Source organism: Arachis hypogaea, chromosome 7 (genome assembly GCF_003086295.3).
Source record: "Arachis hypogaea cultivar Tifrunner chromosome 7, arahy.Tifrunner.gnm2.J5K5, whole genome shotgun sequence".
NCBI classification, from domain to species: Eukaryota; Viridiplantae; Streptophyta; class Magnoliopsida; order Fabales; family Fabaceae; genus Arachis; species Arachis hypogaea.
The window spans coordinates 16405156-16423078 of record NC_092042.1 but is presented as its reverse complement, the minus strand read 5'-3'; the positions used below and the strand labels follow the sequence as shown (position 1 = coordinate 16423078).

The 17923-nt window shown below is 34.1% G+C and overlaps 3 protein-coding genes across 7 annotated transcripts; 1 reads left to right on the top strand and 2 right to left on the bottom strand.

The window, feature by feature from the left end:
• Positions 1-974: 974 nt before the first annotated feature.
• On the bottom strand, positions 975-4100 carry LOC112702649 (uncharacterized). 3 transcript variants are annotated; one of them, XM_025753778.3, is made up of 10 exons: positions 3945-4094; positions 3584-3644; positions 3076-3238; positions 2878-2969; positions 2650-2788; positions 2475-2549; positions 1912-2033; positions 1758-1833; positions 1461-1520; positions 975-1260 (listed from the first exon to the last, which is right to left on the bottom strand). In XM_025753778.3, the coding sequence occupies exons 3-10, from the start codon at positions 3223-3225 to the stop codon at positions 1117-1119; spliced, it is 858 nt and encodes a 285-aa protein (XP_025609563.1). In that variant the 5' UTR covers positions 3226-3238; positions 3584-3644; positions 3945-4094; the 3' UTR covers positions 975-1116. The 3 variants fall into 3 exon arrangements, with proteins under 3 accessions (XP_025609563.1, XP_072055333.1, XP_025609562.1); XM_072199232.1 differs by having other exon boundaries at positions 3076-3477; positions 3945-4085; XM_025753777.3 differs by lacking the exon at positions 3584-3644 and having other exon boundaries at positions 3945-4100.
• A 1211-nt stretch (positions 4101-5311) lies between these two features.
• On the bottom strand, positions 5312-8117 carry LOC112702648 (CBS domain-containing protein CBSX3, mitochondrial). Of its 3 annotated transcripts, XM_025753776.2 has the most exons (7): positions 7689-7962; positions 7479-7525; positions 6368-6634; positions 6218-6299; positions 6033-6106; positions 5739-5799; positions 5312-5658 (listed from the first exon to the last, which is right to left on the bottom strand). In XM_025753776.2, the coding sequence occupies exons 3-7, from the start codon at positions 6623-6625 to the stop codon at positions 5513-5515; spliced, it is 621 nt and encodes a 206-aa protein (XP_025609561.1). In that variant the 5' UTR covers positions 6626-6634; positions 7479-7525; positions 7689-7962; the 3' UTR covers positions 5312-5512. The 3 variants fall into 3 exon arrangements, with proteins under 3 accessions (XP_025609561.1, XP_025609560.1, XP_072055332.1); XM_025753775.2 differs by lacking the exon at positions 7479-7525 and having other exon boundaries at positions 7689-8117; XM_072199231.1 differs by lacking the exon at positions 7689-7962 and having other exon boundaries at positions 7479-7674.
• Positions 8118-9797: 1680 nt separating this feature from the next.
• On the top strand, positions 9798-12425 carry LOC112702647 (uncharacterized). The gene is made up of 2 exons (XM_029287918.2): positions 9798-11544; positions 11740-12425. Exons 1-2 carry the CDS (start codon positions 11253-11255, stop codon positions 12093-12095), a joined length of 648 nt encoding a protein of 215 aa, XP_029143751.1. The 5' UTR covers positions 9798-11252; the 3' UTR covers positions 12096-12425.
• The last annotated feature ends 5498 nt before the right edge of the window (positions 12426-17923 follow it).

Genomic DNA, 17923 nt, shown 5'->3' with positions numbered 1-17923 from the left:
TTAACATTTTCAATAAAAATAATTTTATATATTACAAAATTAATGTAATGTATTTTTTTAAGGGCTCAATGTTATTCAACTCCAAAAGAGGATAAAAAAAAAGGCTGCATACAAGATATAAAAATAATGTTAACAATATATATATAGTGTTATTGTTTATTTCATTGATTGTTCGTACTATAGCATTATAGAAACTCCATAAAAAGGACTTTCTATTTGGTTGTTTTTCTTTTAAAAATTCTGTTTTCAAAGTTTTAAGCTTGGCTAGATGATTTAGTTGAGTTTCTTTTTTTAACATCTGGGGCCATGGACTCATTAAAAAGTTAGAACTCTAATTGGATAAGGATATGAACATTTTTACAAACATCGATATAAGGGCCATTGGACCAATTTCAAACAATGGTGCCAAGAGTAATGTATTTTATCTGACCAAAAAAACTAAAATTAATCATATTTTACAAAATATAGTTTAATCTCCGGTAAAATCACTAAAATGTAATTTGTCTGTAAACTGTTTTGGAAAAAAAAATTATGCAATAATGAAACAAGCTTCGGAAAGAGGATTAATTTTTTTTTAAAAAAAGTGAAGTTATCTAATCACTTTTGAATTAAAATAGTGAGACTTCACATTATAAAAATCATAAATTTACCAGAAATTATTCCTTTATTTTAATATTTTATCAATTTTTTATTTTAATTTTTTTTCATACTAAAATCTAAGTAAAGATGCAAACAAAGATACCAAAAAAAAAAAGAAAAAAAAAGGAAGAAACTCTTAATTGAAATCAGCTATGACTTAATATAGGAGATTAAGTAAATTATTCAAAAATTAATTTTATGATACTTATGATTTGTTGTCTAAATTTTACTTAACTTATTTTTTATAGTACATTTTAATTTTTTAAAAATTATTTATTTTTATATCATTTAAATTAAATATTAATTTTTAATTTTTTTTAATAAGTAAACACTACTTTTTAGGCACCATAATTCACCTCATTCATATTAGAAATTATCATTAAGAATATAACTCATTTGAGTAAATCAAATGTCTATACATTTGTGGCAAGCTAAGTAGTATCAATAGTTTATGAATATTTATAGCAGTAAGATGATCTAGGCCCTCTTTGTGTGTTTTGCTTTCGTAATAGTTTTGACCATACCCTTAGCAATCTTCCAGAACCAAAATATGTTCATAATTGTCAGCACAGATGGCACCACAAACATAAAGTAATAGCACAAAGCATTTACCTCCTTTACCTGAAATTATAAATTAAAAAAAAATTGAAGCACAAAACAGATTTATTTATACCACCAATTTTACTTTTTTCTATTACACAAAATATAGAGAAATTAGGCACTAAAAAATAAAAATAGGAGCCAAACAGACCCTAATGATTTCTTGCAATATGAGAAGATTGAAACAAATGTAACAAGGAAATCAGAGAGCAAATGCTAACCTCATCAAAATGGATCCACATATGGTAAAAGAAGAACATAAACAGAAAAATCCTAGCAACCTGCCACAAAGTAGATTAATAATTAACCACTCCAAGTCACCAAACACATTCAAATTAGTGAAGTTGCCACAATATCCAACAAATATTATGTACAAATAACATATCTCAAGTAAAAAATACATTAAAAAAGCACTAAAATTCAACTCATGCATGGCAGAGTCAACTAGACAACCTTTCATACACAGTATTTAAAGGTGGCAGAATTAGAGTTAAAGTCAAGGGTATAATGGACATTACCAGCCACCCAAGGAACAATGCAATGCCATTCACAATATAAAGTTTGGAGCTCTTAAAACCACCAACATCCAAGTACCTATATATGTAATTAATGCAATTAGTAATATTTGACAAAGTATGAGAAATTAAATGGATTTCTGAATAACAGATTTACCATCTTAGGTTTATAGATGGAGTGGTGCTCTCAGAAAAAAGAACCATTAGTATGTAGACTTGAACTTGACCACTTAGCAGAGATATTAAAATTGAAAGCATGGATATCCCATGGTGTAGAACCTAAATGTAAATGAATGAAGATGGTTAGCCATTACAAATAAGGGTAAGCAATGGCGAATTCATCCTTCACTATTTGAAAATAGGATGACAGATTAGTCCTTTGGTATAAAATCCGTCATTTGATTAACAAAAATACTATTTACACACCAAAAATTAGCCACCAAATCAACTATCATGTATTTACATGTGTTGTTTAACTCATTTTCAACGTATATTTTGTATTACAACATGTATTTTATGTAGGTGGCGGATTGAATTTTTAGGATTAATGTCTGTTTTTTTTTTTTTTTTCAAAATGCAGATGGACAAACTTGTGGGATGAAGGACGGATTTGTCATTTGAAAATTCTAGACTACCCATATGTTTCTATGCATCCTATCATGTATTAACATAACAATAACTAGCATTTTGCAGGCTTGTATCTTTAAAGTTTCAACTTACATATTCCAGACCCCCTAATGCTGGAAAATGCCAAAGAATCATCACCAGATCTGTTACAAAATAACCAACAGAAATCTGTACAAACATAAAAAGGAACAAATAAGCCAACTGCCATAAATATCAATATATCTGCCAAAAATATTGATATGAGACCAAAATCAAATTTTGCTTATACCCCCAATGCTGTATTTGTAAGACTTGATGACCTATTAATAATTAGGTCTGCATGTGAACCATCCTTGAAAATGTCTGATATGATAAGGAAGTAAAAAGAAGCAAATGATACAAAAAGAGCATGGAATGTAGAGATTCCCCTGCATTAAAAAAAAAAAAAACTGTAAATAATTTATATAAATAATTATAATTGCAAACACGAATAATAATTATGAGCAAGGCATTTCACCTGTTATTCCATTCAATTTTCTGTATAGTGCTCAATTTTCCATATGCCTTATTGAACAATAGAGAACTCAAAACAGCACTTGATCTATACACCTTCAAGAACCAAGAGAAAGGATCAAGCTTCAAAATTTCTTACAAGAATTTCTAAAAGTTATGTCCTTAGATATGCAAATATTGTTTATGATGCCGGTGTACTTACAAGAATACATAAGATGATGCCGGCGAAAACAGATGCCAGACACATGATTTCTTTGTTGGGACTAGCAACAATATCATGATCATAAGAGAAAACAGAACCAAAATAAGAAGTGAATTTCATTAAGCTCCCCCCTTGTTGAAATTTGCTCATACGAAAAACCAAACTGCATCAAAGACACAATAAGCACATGGTTCACAGTTGTCTCAGCACAATGTATATGAAAGCTAGAAAATCCTTCATTTGAATAATGCAAGTGGACTTTCCTTTTTCAACAAAAAGAACTACATATAAAAGTCCAATTGATTCTTCCATATTCCGTAGTAAAGAAGCTAGCAATTCTTTTGCTTCTTTATTCATACACACGTGTGTATATATATTCTGTCAACTCTTGAAGCCCGTCTTCTGTGACTTTGACAACCATGGTTAGCACTAACGTTTATGGCAACACATAAAGCATGACCCAGATGACAAAATTTCTTGGAAATTAAATTAGAAACTACTCATATACTTTTCAATGGTACTGATCCGTCGCAAATCGAAACTTTAGTTTGATGCTGCCTAATGGATTACTGCATACGCAAAAGTGGGATTCGAACTTCAATACTTACTTAAGCGGACAAGTAAACTAATCATTCGACAATCCAAGTTGGTTATATATATATATATATATATATATATATATATATATATATATATATATATATATTAAGTAGTATAATAATCTGAACATAGCCATGAACAAGAAACAAAACCATGAAAAGGAGTAGAAAATGGTCAAAACTCGAAAAGGGAAAAAGGGCATCTTCACATGTAAAGACAGAATACAAGTCATACAACAAAAAGTGAGCAGGGATTATATTTTTTCATACCAAGAAGCACTGCAAAGAAAGACTCTTTGTTCTTCAATCACAGAAACACCAAGTGCAGAGAGAAGGAGGAGGAGTGGTGGTGAAGAAGCAGTTGAAAGCAGAAAACATGTTGAGGAGAAAAACCAAGATGCAGAATCTCATCTTCTTCTTATGTTCACTCAGTTGTGTCTTGTGTCTCTAGTTAACTAACCTGTTCTGCAAGTCACTATCACAATCTTACTTTTCTAATTTTTTTTATACTTGTTTTTTCTTTTTTTTTTATCAATTTTTTTATTCTTAATTTTTAAATTAATAAATTAATTAAATTAAATTATCAGAATGACTTGGTTTTGTATATGGTGGATAAAAATATCACAAAATTGCTTCGAAGTTTCTACGTGTACTGCTTCTAGAATTCTTTATATGACTTTATTATTACCCCAAAACTTGTACGTTACAAAGACGATACTTATACCTATATTTGGCATTTGAACTCACCTGAAGTCTATGTTTTAGACTTTTAGGTAACTTTAATTAATTTTTCTCCTCTTATTTTAAAGAGCTAGCCTTATATATAAGTGGTCATTTTATTAGGACTATATTGTGATGATTATGTAATTATAATATTTTAAAAAATATTATTAAATTAAAATAAATATTATTTTATTATTAAATAATATTTTTTAAAAGATATTGCTTAAAAAAATATTATTAAAATATAAAAAATATTACTTTAATTTTAATAACATTTGTTGATTTTCCTGTAAATTTTTTAAATTTAAATTCAAGTCAATGAGATAAAAAAATATTATTTTAATTAATCTCATATTATTTATATTATATGTTAATTATTTTAAACTCTAACATAAATAAAGAAAAGTAGATTAATAAAAATGTTAGTGGTAATTATGTAAAAAAAAAATAACATCGTTCCCTATTTTGTTGATGGGTAACTTATATTTTCTTAGAAAAGCTTGTTTTAAAAATTTCAATAAATTTTGACAAAATAAAACAACTATTATTATTATTATTTATTATTATTATTATTATTATTATTATTTAAAAACAATAACATTATATATCAAATCATTTTAATAACCAAATTCAATCAAGTTAATCCAATAACTTAAAAGATTGATAACAGAAAGTTCTAGTTAAAGAAAAAGAAAAAGAGACATAAGAAAAAAAAGAAAAAAAAACCTTAATTAGACTTAATTACAGAAATAATTTGTTTAACTAACCTATCTCATTTAAAGAGTGATCAACTCTGCTTCTTGGTTTCTTTAGTGTGACATACCCTAAAAAAAGAGAGGAAAAAAAAGAGAGAAGGGCCCGGCGGGGGGGGGGGGGGGGAGGGGGGGGGATCTAAACTAGTGAAACAAGCTTCAGAAGAGAACAGAATTCCATACTGCATTCATATGCAGCAGTGATTATTAACATGAAAATTCAAGTAATATCCATAAAACTGAAGGGAAGTTCAAGATTAAAGAAGCAAACAAAGATGGCTCTCTATAGCCTAAAACATTACATATCTACAAGCACTCAACCAACCTCAACCTTATTACATAATCCATTTTCATCATCATCATCTAATAACCTCCTTGTATATAAGCGTTTAAGCGATCAAGCTCTTGCCGATGCTCGCTCACCACGGCGCGAACCACGTCACCGATGGACACCATGCCTATCATCCCACTATCATCATTAATGACAGGAATGTGTCTGATTCTGTTATCTGAAAAAATTAAAATAAAATAAACATAAGCTAGTACCTTATATTTGTTCATGTTAATTACCAAGAAGCACATACCATACCTGTCATCAGTTGCATCGCTCGCAGAACTCTTGTATCGGGTGTGACCGTGATAAGTTTGTTCTGCACAAACAGTAATGATTCTTAATATCATCAAGGTGAAAACTCAGGTGAAGTTAACTTTATGTGAAGTTGATATCTGAGAGCCGTTAGATAAAATTTTAGTCAAATCAATCAAATCATCTAACGACTCTCAGGTATCATCTTTCACAAGTCAACTACACCTGAGTTTTCACCTATCATCAATGGTAGCTGAATGTTGAATAAAAATTACTTCAACAAACAATAATTTATACCTCTTCAGTCATAATATCCCCAACCTTGGTGGACTTTGATGATCTTCCCTGAACAATGATCTTCCTGAGGTAATCTGGATGGCAACAAGATGATCATATGAAAAATAGACGCTTTTATATTTGGACTATCCATGAATATATTCATACAAATTCACACAATTTCCCTTCTCCAAATATGTATGTACCTCTTTCTGTTATAATTCCAGCAATTGATTTCTGCTCACCAGGTTTCACCACAACCAAAGCTCCAACATTGTTTTGTGTCATCTGTACATGAATTGTGTGTAAACATCTATACATCCTTTGAAAAAGAAAAAAATATCAAGCATGTATACCGATTTAACAGCATCATAAACGGTGTCTTCTGTGGTGCACCAAAGCCAGGATCCATCTGCACTTTTTCCTTTCCCTTTCAAGATGTCTGCAACTGTGGTGCTCTCGAAACCCTGCTCTTCCATCCGAGAAGGCGCGCCGGACTCAAACCGCGAAAACCCAACTGGCTGCAGTAGGGGACTTGCCATGCGGATTCTTTGCAAAACAGCATTTTTTACTACACTTCCTTGTGATAAGAACACTCGCAATCCTCCTTGCATTTTAAGACTCTAGTAACCAAATAACAACTCTTAGATTCTCAAGCTTAAGCCTATAGAAGCACATATGAATGGAACAAAACTACATAGCTATAAGATCTACAAAAAATTATACACATAACACAAGAAACAAAGTATACATGCATATAAGTCAATCCACTAAAAGCAAAATTCAGATGTGGTTTTCATGAGAAAATCTATTACTCAAATTAAATAAAAAAAATAATTTGGCAGATAGTGTTATATCACATTGAAAAATAGAACTTGATAGATGACTATAGAAAGGTTTTCAACCACAACTATTTACAGAAGCAACCAAAACCTATGGATAATTCAATTTTCCCAAGGAGTCCACACCACAATTAGTGTTATATCAGTTGCATCCTATGCAGAACTGTATCAAATTTATAACTGTTTCCAGATTGAAGGCTTAAAGAATCAGGGTTGAGTTAACAAACTCTTAACTCACTAGAAAGTTCTTGAGTATCCAAATTTAGGTCCCCAAATCAAGTTTATGAGTTGAGTTTGACGATTCGAGTTTAGCTAAGCTCCATGAATTTAGATGAACTCTCGAGTTTGACACAAAACTCAAGACTGAGTATATGCTCATAGATACAGTAAACAAAATTTCATACATAACTTCTTAACATATTAAAGTATGAAAGACTCAAATTTTATATATAACTTCAGTGGGAAGGGAAAGAAAGAAAGAAAGAGAAAAAAAAATCAATCTCAAACTTGAAAAATGAAGTATGAAACAGAACAGAACACCACTTCCAAATCAGAAGCATCAGATGCAGAAAAATTACAAAAGTAAATTCAAGGGGGAAAAAAAAGGGAAAAAGGAGCCATTCACCTTCTCCTCTTCTAAACCATAGATTCAGTATGGTCTAAAAAGCTATTCTGCAATAAGAGATTATGTGTAAGAACTAAAAAGCTAGCTACTCAGATCCTTCATCTGCCAAAATTGTTGTATATATTTATATACCAAGAAAAAAAAAATCATGGGAATTTTGAAAGAAAGAGAAAGAAGCTATGCATATAACTTTCAGACATGAAGGCCTACCAGAGAGAGTGATGAGAGTTCAGTTGAGAGAAAAATAGATAGCAATAGCACTTGGGTGAAGTTGAGTTGTGTTGTGTTGTGACCCTTTTAGACACTTCATAAAACTTGGTCTCTGAAATCACACCGTGTGTGTGTGGTGGGGACCTCTACCTATATAGTTTAAGGATTATGACATTATCCACTTCACCTTCTTTTGTTGCTGATTGTTGATGATGTTGCAATTTGCAACTTGCTCACTGATTCTGATAGCTTCATCTTATCTTATTCTTGTGCTTCCTCAACTTTCGTAAATAAATAAATAATTAAAGAAAAATTCAAGGAATCTTTTATTTTTTAGTTCATAACTTTTTTTCTTTTTCTTTCTTTATTTATTTTGTGTGTTCACTGAAAACAAGGGGCTAACGCCCAAGGAAAAAACAAAATAGACGCAATTATTATCATCAAATACGGTGCATTTATATGTTATTTGAAGGTGACATGATTTCTTGGAATCCCAGCTTCATCTGCATTATCATAGATGAATCACGTTCTAATCATACTTTATTTCATTTCTAAGGTTCATAGAATGTGTCTGATTAGCAAATACTATTTTGGCTTCTCAAATATTGAAGACGACTTTAATTTTTTTTTTGGGTCAGGTAATTAATTTTCTTTAATTAACAGTTTTTAATTTTTTTTCCAATTGTAAATTCAAGTTTTGGTTATTATAAACAAATTTTGATATAGACTAAACTTTTTGTGGTATGACAGCATTGAGTTGGTAAAGGCTTTTTTTTCCTTAAGATGTTTGTATTTTTAAAATTATAAACACTTAATTAATTTTATGTTTGGTAAATAAAAAATAATTTATATTTATATTTGTTAAGTTAAAAAGTTTGAAGTACTTTTTAAAATTAATTTATATTTATTAAAATAAAAAAGTCTAATATAATTTTTTAAAATTGTAAAGCAGTCTTAATAAATTATTGTTGTTTGTACTTTAAATTTTTTTTGGTGGCTTTTTACGATATCTCTAATTTGACATGCCAATGACTAACCTATCACAGATCAAATCTCCATTTAATGGTTTGTTAGTCAATGAGTTGCTGCATGTCAAAACTTTGATACTTACATTATTTAAATGGACTAATGAACTAATTATTAGATCAACTGAAGTTTGTTCATTTTCTTATTTAATTTATCAAATATAGATACTATTACTTTTTTTTTACTTGGTATGAGTCGGACACTGACCCACACCATAAGAAAGCAAAACGTTAATAAACCAAAAACACACTAATCATACAATTCAAACAGCAACTCAATTGCCTCTTAACTCTCTTGCACCTAATTATAAGTTCCCATAAAAAAGTTTGAGAAAGAAGTGAATCTGCGATCAAATTGCTGTTACTAGTTGACTTATCTTATTAGGGTTGAACGAGGGAGATTCTACTGCTCTAGAGACTCGGATCTTGACAATTGCAGGCTTTTGCCCAATCTAAAACGCAATGCCTTGATCCATGTGACTTGTTTTTCTTCTTTTTTTAGACCTTACTCCTAAGTACTACTGCTGAAGAATGTCAGTGGTATCAATGACTACTGTTAAGAATTTAGGTAATAAAAATCGGTATGAAAATAGAAGCGTAATAAAATGAACAAAAATACACAAGAAAAATTTATGTGGTTCGGCTTAAAATTTACGTTCATAGACAACGCAATAACCAAATATTTAAGTATGCAATACTCTAACAAACCCATATTTCAAATATCAAATACACCCAAAATACATATTAGTATTAGGCAAAGTCTTCTATGTAGATTGATACTTAATATCTATAGGTGTAGATTTTTGTTGGCCGAAGTTGTGAGCGACAAGTGTCTTATGGAGGGGACAAAGGCTGCCTTGACAGCTTGTGGTGCAGCGGAAAGCTTGGTAGGCTGGTCAGGTGGTTTAGGGGTGAGATAAGTGAGTTAGGATTATTAGAATAAATTAGTAGTAAACTTTTTTGTTGTTTTTGGGATTTTGAAGGCCCTGGAAAAACCAATCCGACCCAAAAATAAATATGTGATCCACCATTCAATGATGGAGCCATTATTATTCCCAACTATTGGTTTTATTTTTTTGGACAGGTTCAGGCCCCAAAAGCAGGCCCGAACTGACCGAATTCGCTACCTGACCCGGATGAATATGAAAAAAAGAACGATGAATCTCCTTCATTCTTCATGGCCGCTGCTGCTGTTCTGCGAAGGAGAGAAGACCGCAGCTCATCGCCTCCCCATCTCCTCCTCGTGTGGCCCGCTTCGCATCGCCGTCAGCCGTGAGAAAAGTTAATAGACGCCTTTTTAATTGACGCCGTGAGAGAAGTACCACAAAGACACGCTATCTTCTTCAACGCCGCAGGAGAAGGACCAGAGGAGGCGCTTTCTTCTTTGACCCGTGACCTGCGCCGAGGATGACGGAGAGGAGATCCAGAAAATACGTCATCATCTAAGACGCAGTGGCCCACGGCGTGAATCTGATGTGACAGTCATAGAGAGTTTGTTGTTGAAGTCTTGTTCTTGCGTCTTTCGCGGTCGACAAAGAGAACTACAATCGGGCTGTGGCGTGGCTTCGGGTGAGCACAGTAGTTAATTCCCATTGTGGCTGTTCAATTCTATATTTATAATGATATAGATGTGCGCTATGTTTGAAACAATTCATCTAATTTTTCTGAGTTCTATAGTTGTTGATGACAATGTTTTTCTCTAAAGTAATCATCTCTGCAATTTGTAATGGGCACTTGCTTGACCAAATGTGATTTAATTACTGTTGAATTTTCAGTTGAGCTAGATTATTAGGTAGTTTGTTTCCGGCTTTGGGAATCCAAGACAAGGCAAAGTGGGAGATCTTTCTATTTTGGGGTTTTGAGACGTTGATTTTTTCTCGCCCTTTTGTCAGGATTGAGTTTGTTTTCTTTTAGGAAAACAAAGAAATATTATTCAAGCAATTTTTATTTTACAATAATCTAAGGCCCATAAAATATCCAGTAATATAAAGTGAAGAGACCCAACTACTTCTTAATTGCACTACTTCTAATGGTGAGTTATAGCCTGCACCGGTCCAGATGAGGAGATTGATGCACCATGTAGGTGTCCAGGTTGAGAGAGTGCCACGCAAAGATGAAGGACGCTGATGTGGCATGTGTCAGGTGGAATGTTGACCGGTGAAGGGAGAGAGGGGTTAATGGGTGGAGTTTCAATTTGGCCCCATTGGGGGCTGGTTTGTAAATTGCCAAAAATTATGGGGCGAGACTGAAACCCATTTTTTGGTTGGCTGGTGAAACTTTTTGGTCCAGTTAGGGCCTATATTGTGTTAAAGTTTATGGGCTTCCGTTTTTGGATTCTGAAAATAAAAAAAACTTCAAGGGAATGGCCAAAAAAATTTGAAGGAGGAATTGAACTTCATAAATTTGATAAAACGTTAATAATCATGTGAGTGTAAGGAAAAAAAACAAGGGTAACAACGAAGCACCTAATTTCGAATGGAGAATAAATGTTTATATATAAGGGCAACTTCAGTATGAAGGATAGGAGAGGGTAGGAGAGATGGAGGAGAATATGAAACGATTCTTGTTCATTGCCGTTACGAAGGAGCACAAGCCGGGTGTATACACCAGTTGGGAGGAGGCGAACCAGCAAGTTGTGGATTATACATTCCCTGAGTTTCACGGATTCAACAGCTTTGAACACGCATGCTCGTGCTTCAAAGCGAGGATGTCCTTGATTTGTGCTGAGAAAGATCGTACTGGTAAAACAGGTGGATTGACGCCAGATGGAGGTGGCGGAAAGAAGTTGGCTATCTTCGGCGGAGGCTATCCTTGCCGGCCAATTGTTTCATGTAAGTCTTGTGAAACTGCATTCACTTTTGAATAGTTACTTTATTTATGAAGCTCTGCTCTGCAGTGATGGAATGTAATTTATTAATTTTATTCGATTTGGAGTTTTGTTAGTGCTGTATATTCTGGTCATTTTATGTTCGGTTATTAAAATTATTTATTTATTCGTTTTTTGTTGTTCCCTGGCTGTGTAAAAGGGCTTCCTGTAATTCCAGCCGAGGAGCTTAACGCGGATTTCGCAGCTGTGAGCAGCATGGGGGAGTGGTTGCTGAAAGTTTGCCTGGAGGCAGAGATCCCTTGCCCCTGTTTCTTCAAGGTGAAACGATTTGTCGGAGAGCAAGGCTCGTTCTTTGGCTTCACGTCTGTTATTCCTGGGCATCCATTTGAGATAGAGCTATTTGTCACTGGTCGTTTCTCGATGGTTGAGAAAGCTGCAAGAGAAGATGCTGCTTATGAGATGCTATGCGTGTTGCTTGATGTTACTGGAAAAGAGATTCGGGATTATAACTATAGAAAGGCGAAGCTTCTTGGTGACTCAAATAACGCGCTTTAGGCCAAGGTAGGTCAACTGGAAGAATCTTACGAGAAGCTGAATGCCAGTTACGATTCCCTTGTAAGACTCCATGTCGAAGGAGAGAGGTTTTGATGTGTGTGTGCTGAATGTGTCGTCGGTGTTTGGATATGTTGTAATTGTTCAGTTAATCATGTGTGTCCTTTAGTTTGGTGATTAAAGCGCAAAGTAGTATGTAATGTGTTTTAGTTTGTTGTTAAATGGGAAGGTTTAGTAGATAATGTAGGAAAAATTGTGTTAATTTCTGATGATCCTATTCTGATTAAAGTCGTAACTTAATTATACAACGAATAGCGTTGGTTTGAGCCAAAATTTTTATTGTCGTTATTGTGCAGTGGTTGTTTTAAATGTTGGCAAAGATAAATCTCCAGGAGAAGAATATTACCCTTGCTTTGATTTTGTATTTTTCTGTGGACTGGGTTGGACTGTAAAGCTGAACCTGTGGTGACACAGTGTACAGAGGAAAAGTTGTCGTGGGGTCACTTTTGGAATGCATGTTCTGTTTGTTTTCAGGTGTCGTGAACACAGGATGAGGAAAAATGTATTAACGGGTTTAAGAACTAAAATCACATTTTAATAATTATACTTCGCTAACTTAATGCGTGTACTGAGTATTAGATTAATGGGTAATTAATACAATAGAATATATGTTAAATAGTAAACAAACGAAGACAGTGAAAAAATAAGCCTGCTACAATGCAGGTAACAGATGGTGGTAGGTGGTGGTTTAAGGTTAAGAGGAGCCTACTTCCTAACCAGAGCTACGTATAGAACCAAGATGACAACGAAGACAAATAGGATCCACTGTAGGGAATTTGTTGCCGCTGAATTTGGTTGAACCGGTTGTTTTGACGGACAATTGGGTGGTTGTCTCCTTGTTGTTTTGGAAGATGACTATGTATGACTTCCTCGAATGGAAGTAGTTAGTCAAGAATCGGCGATGGGTTCTGGTGAATGGTTGTTGGATGAATTTGATGCAGTAGAGGACCATTGTTGGTGAGCTGACTGTGTAATCGTCTGGCAGATAGGAATTGTTCGAACACCAAACGAGCTTCATCGAAGGTTTCATAAGACTTATGGAGGTTACCGCTAAATTCGTTTACTTGGCTATGACAAGCCGGCCAGGAACTATAGATACCAGGGACCCTCCCACGGAAAACAACATAGTATCTCTTGTTGGCACGGCCCATGTCGAGATTCCAAGGGAGAGGTGTCTTGAGTTTGTTTCAGTGGGAGGTTGGATTTGGTGATTTTTAAACCCAACGAGGATTGGTCTTTGATTTGAAGAGGAAATTGAATTTGTGAACTGTAACATTTGTAACGGTTGGAAAGTGATCGATTTCTAACGGTTGGAAAGTGATCGAATGCGGGGCTGACATGTGTCCTTCTGCAAGTACCAGAAATAAATATATGTAATCTTTGAAGTTAATAATGTTAGAGTGTCAGTGTATATATGAGTATTAAGATCAAATTACTCTTTTAACCTTATTAATTCACATTGTTCAAATATTGTACAAAAATGTTGTTGGTTACCTATACTTTTGCTATCTGAAAACATGAATAAATCTTACGTAGTGAATATAGTTAGAGAAATTTTTTGCTTTAGATAGAACTAGGGAATAAACTTTTGTCTTTATGACAGTATGTGCAGTGATAACTAGGGAAAAGTTAAGGATGGGACAAAATGAAGCCTGCAGAGAGTCCTTCTTTTCTCTCGCCGAGGTTTATAACGCAACAGCAGTCAGTTTGTTGTTATTTTGGAGTGGTTGAAACTACCTTTTTGTCGCCTATTTAAACACACACTCATAAGAAGTAACCAGAATATATCCTAAGATAAATTTTTTTGAATATGCAATTATACTAAAAATATAATAGAGATATAAAAATTAAAAAGAGTTAGTAAACAGTTTCGTTCTTAAAATATTTTATTTTGATTTTAATATACCATTAAATTAAAAATTTTATGCATCTATTTAATTATATATTGCAATTAAAAAAATTACATCTTATATTTCATCACATAAATAATTATCTAAAAAAATATACATATTTTAACATATCAAAATCAACTTCTATGCTTTTAATAATTGTGCTACTACTCGTTATCATTTTTAAATATTAATTACATCTCATTCTATTAGAAAATTTATTTGTTGTAATATTTATGAATTAAAATATTTTTAATCTAAAATAGTTATTACAAACAAATTTATTTAACAGATAAAATTAAAAATTATTATATAATAATAAAATAAAGAATATTAATTAATATAGATATTTTTTATTTATTATAACTAATTGTTGAAGACAGAATAAGATACTAATAATTAAAAATTTATTTAACTAATTGATGAACTAGTTGATTAGTTCTTAAAATTATATTATTATTGTTCATTAATTTTTTAAGTTAATTTATTTACTTATTTTCAAATTTAATATTAAATAAAATTTAGCAAAATAAATATTGTTACATGTTGATTTAAGCCTTGTAAACAGCTTAATGCATACATAACCATTGCAATAGAACCTTTAATTAGGGTTGGCGTTCTCTTTGCCTTAGAAACGATAATTTGGACATTTAATGAAAGTGTGATTGACCTTGCATCCTGCTCTGAGCCCATTCTCATCCAGTGCATTGACAACGACCAGTGAACAGGTCTGGGAGTCTTTCACCTTATGGGTAACTCCTTGTTGAAAACTTTATACGATACTCACACAGAGCGTATACGGGAATGGAACTCCGTTCGAGTGGTAGATGGCGCGACCTAGGAAAACAATGGTTTCCTCTGGTTTAAAAGGCTTGTAACACAACAGGAGGCGTAGAGCGTTCTCTGGAAAAGAACGTTCGAGAACATGGCCATTGTGGAGTCACCACCTGCCGATGGCCACTTCGACATGATGGACGATATGCCGGATATTCCCGAAGGAGAGATGTTGACCCAGCCACCACAAACTGCAAGTACAGAGTTTAGGCCATGTCTGTTGGATACGTACTACGGAAGGGTACATGTAAATGGTTTATATGTGGTAACCACATATTTTTTTTCAGGATACCTCGTACAATGGTGACCTAGCCAGCAGCGTGAAGGATCTTGTCACCACCGTGCAGTGCATGTCATCGAATGTTGATGCATGCGAGGGTCGTCAGCAACAGCGCGACGACGTGATGAGCCTATTGTGTTCCGTGGTGAACATCTTTCAGCAGAACGTTGCCAAGTTGACAGGGACTGAACTGCAAATATGTGCCATTTGCAAGAGATTGCAAGCCGACAAACAAGCAACTGACACAGATGATCTCTTTGGCGACAGGACGCACCCCTTCGCAAAAACGTACACCTCCATCTTTGGAAACCCAGTAGACTACGAGACCATGTTTCCCATAAATATTGCGGATGACCACGACACAGCAGTTCTCGCTGGCTACATTCCCCCTAAGGGTGCGACAGAGTTCCAAAGCTAGACAAGTGTTAGTAGAACCTGGGGTTCGAAGGTATGTATGTTACTCAGTTGCATATCCATTAAACACATTGTCTTTGTGTTATTAGGTATAGCATATTTTTTCCTTACATTGTTTCAGAAGGTATAACTTGTTAGTTAACAGTTTTGGTTGCAAATATTTCATTACTGTGTGATTTCTCGTTGGTGTTGCCTTGTTTGATAAAGGTTTAATTTATTTATTTATTTTTATGTCTTAAACGCTCTTTTCATGTACGTCAAAGGGATTTTAAGATTTTACTCATGAAATGCATGCCCAATATCCCTAATTTTAGTTCATGATCTATAGTTTTATTATGGGAAGTTCTATGGTAGCATTGATTTTTGTGACTAAAGATAGTATAAGTTTGACCAACAAGTAAAATATTGATATATGGCAAGAAAATAAAATCTAAAATCAAAATGATTCTCTCTTATAATTTTTTATAAGAAAATAAAATCTAATATCAAAATGATTCTCTCTATAAGAAAATAAAATCTAAAATATTTATAATTATTTTATAAGTTTGATGTTTATGTTTTTTTCTTTAGATTTAATTATGATTATGTTACTTAAGATGTTATCCTTCTATTTTCCTATATGCTTTCCTTTTTGCACACATGTTTTACAAGAAAGATACATATTACATGCCACGTTATACGCTCTTTTTAAAAATCCCGCACGTGGGCTGGAGATGGATATGGAGGTGTTGCATAGCACTCCTACTGAGACGTTAGGTTCTCACTCCCTTTCTTTTCCCATACTGTCTCCAGAGAAACATGGCATAGCGAATAGAGACGACGCAGTGTCCCCCGAAGGTAACTTCTGAGTATGACCCCTCAAAGCACGCGTGGATAGTTGCGACCACTACTACCGTGCTCCAAACTATCTACTTAGATCGAGAGTTCGTAGAAGAAGAACCCCAGCTGCCCGTCGTAACCTTCCTAAATAGGAACGCTTTAGCATCTAAGCGGTCATCTAAGGTGGTACACCTCGAGTCTGACTCCGAAACCGAGGAAGAGGAATCCGACAACCCGAGCCAAGGATAGGACATGACACAAGGATGGAAGTCTCTTCGATGAAACTAGTTAGGATGCGTTAGTTTCCTTTTCGTCATAGTTACCTTTAAGCACTATCTCCTTTAGATCCGTGTTCATGGGAATTCTTTTATGTTTGCTTGAACCTCTTCGAGTTTTGTTCAATTTCATCCTTTTAGTACTACTCAATTTCCACCCAAAGTTTCGCACGTATTTTCCTTCTCTTCTTACCTAACGATTTAGTTATCTTTGCCTTTTCGTATTAAGTGTGACACCTTACTTAAAGGCCTTTAAAGGTAGAATATTAATTTAGGGTGTTACATTATTGGTATCAGAGCAAAGTCGATCCTAGAGATCCTGTCTTAGAAGGTACGACTGATAGAACGTTTCCTTATAGTTACCCATGAACAGGAAACTTATGGCAAGCCAAAGGAGCCCACCAGTCAGAAAGTTGAATCAAGGGTAAGTGCACAATTAATGGAGTTCCTTTAACTATTCTTTATGATACTGGTGCTTCTCATCCATTTATATCTCTCTCTGCTACTAGTAGAATCAGTTTACCCATGACCAAACTACCATATGTCCTACTGGTGACTACCCCAGCCGGTAAGAGTGTTAAAACTCAGCAGGTTTGTCAGGGGACTTGCATCCTTATTTCAGATAAGTCATACCTTGCTGACCTAGTGTGCCTCCCTTTAGTAGGACTAGACATCATCCTAGGAATGGATTGGCTCAACAAAAACCGAGTCTTGTTAGAGAGAAAAATTATCTCTCTTTCTCCATTCATACATGACACAAGTGATCTTCCAAGATCCTCCAAAGGTACAAGTACGAGACAAGAATGTGCCTTGCTAAATTCGGTAAAAGCAGATCCCAATCAGGAGTTGTGTGAGATACCAGTAGTACGAGACTTTTCAGATATCTTTCCCGAAGATATACCCTCTTTTTCCCAACACGAGGAGTCGAGTTCTCCAAAGAATTGGTGCCTGGAATAGGGCCAATCTCCATAGCCCCTTACCGGATGGCTCCGTTGGAGCTCACTGAACTAAAGAACCAACTAGAAGAACTGCTGCAAAAAGGATTCATCAGACCAAGCGTCTCTCCCTGGGGAGCTCCAGTATTGTTCAAAAATGATGGCAGTATGCGTCTCTGTGTAGACTATAGACAACTCAACAGAATCACGGTGAAGAACAAGTATCCCCTCCTAAGAATAGATGACTTAATGGACCAACTACAAGGTGCAACGGTGTTTTCCAAAAAAAATGACTTGAGATCAGGGTATCATCAAATAAGGGTAA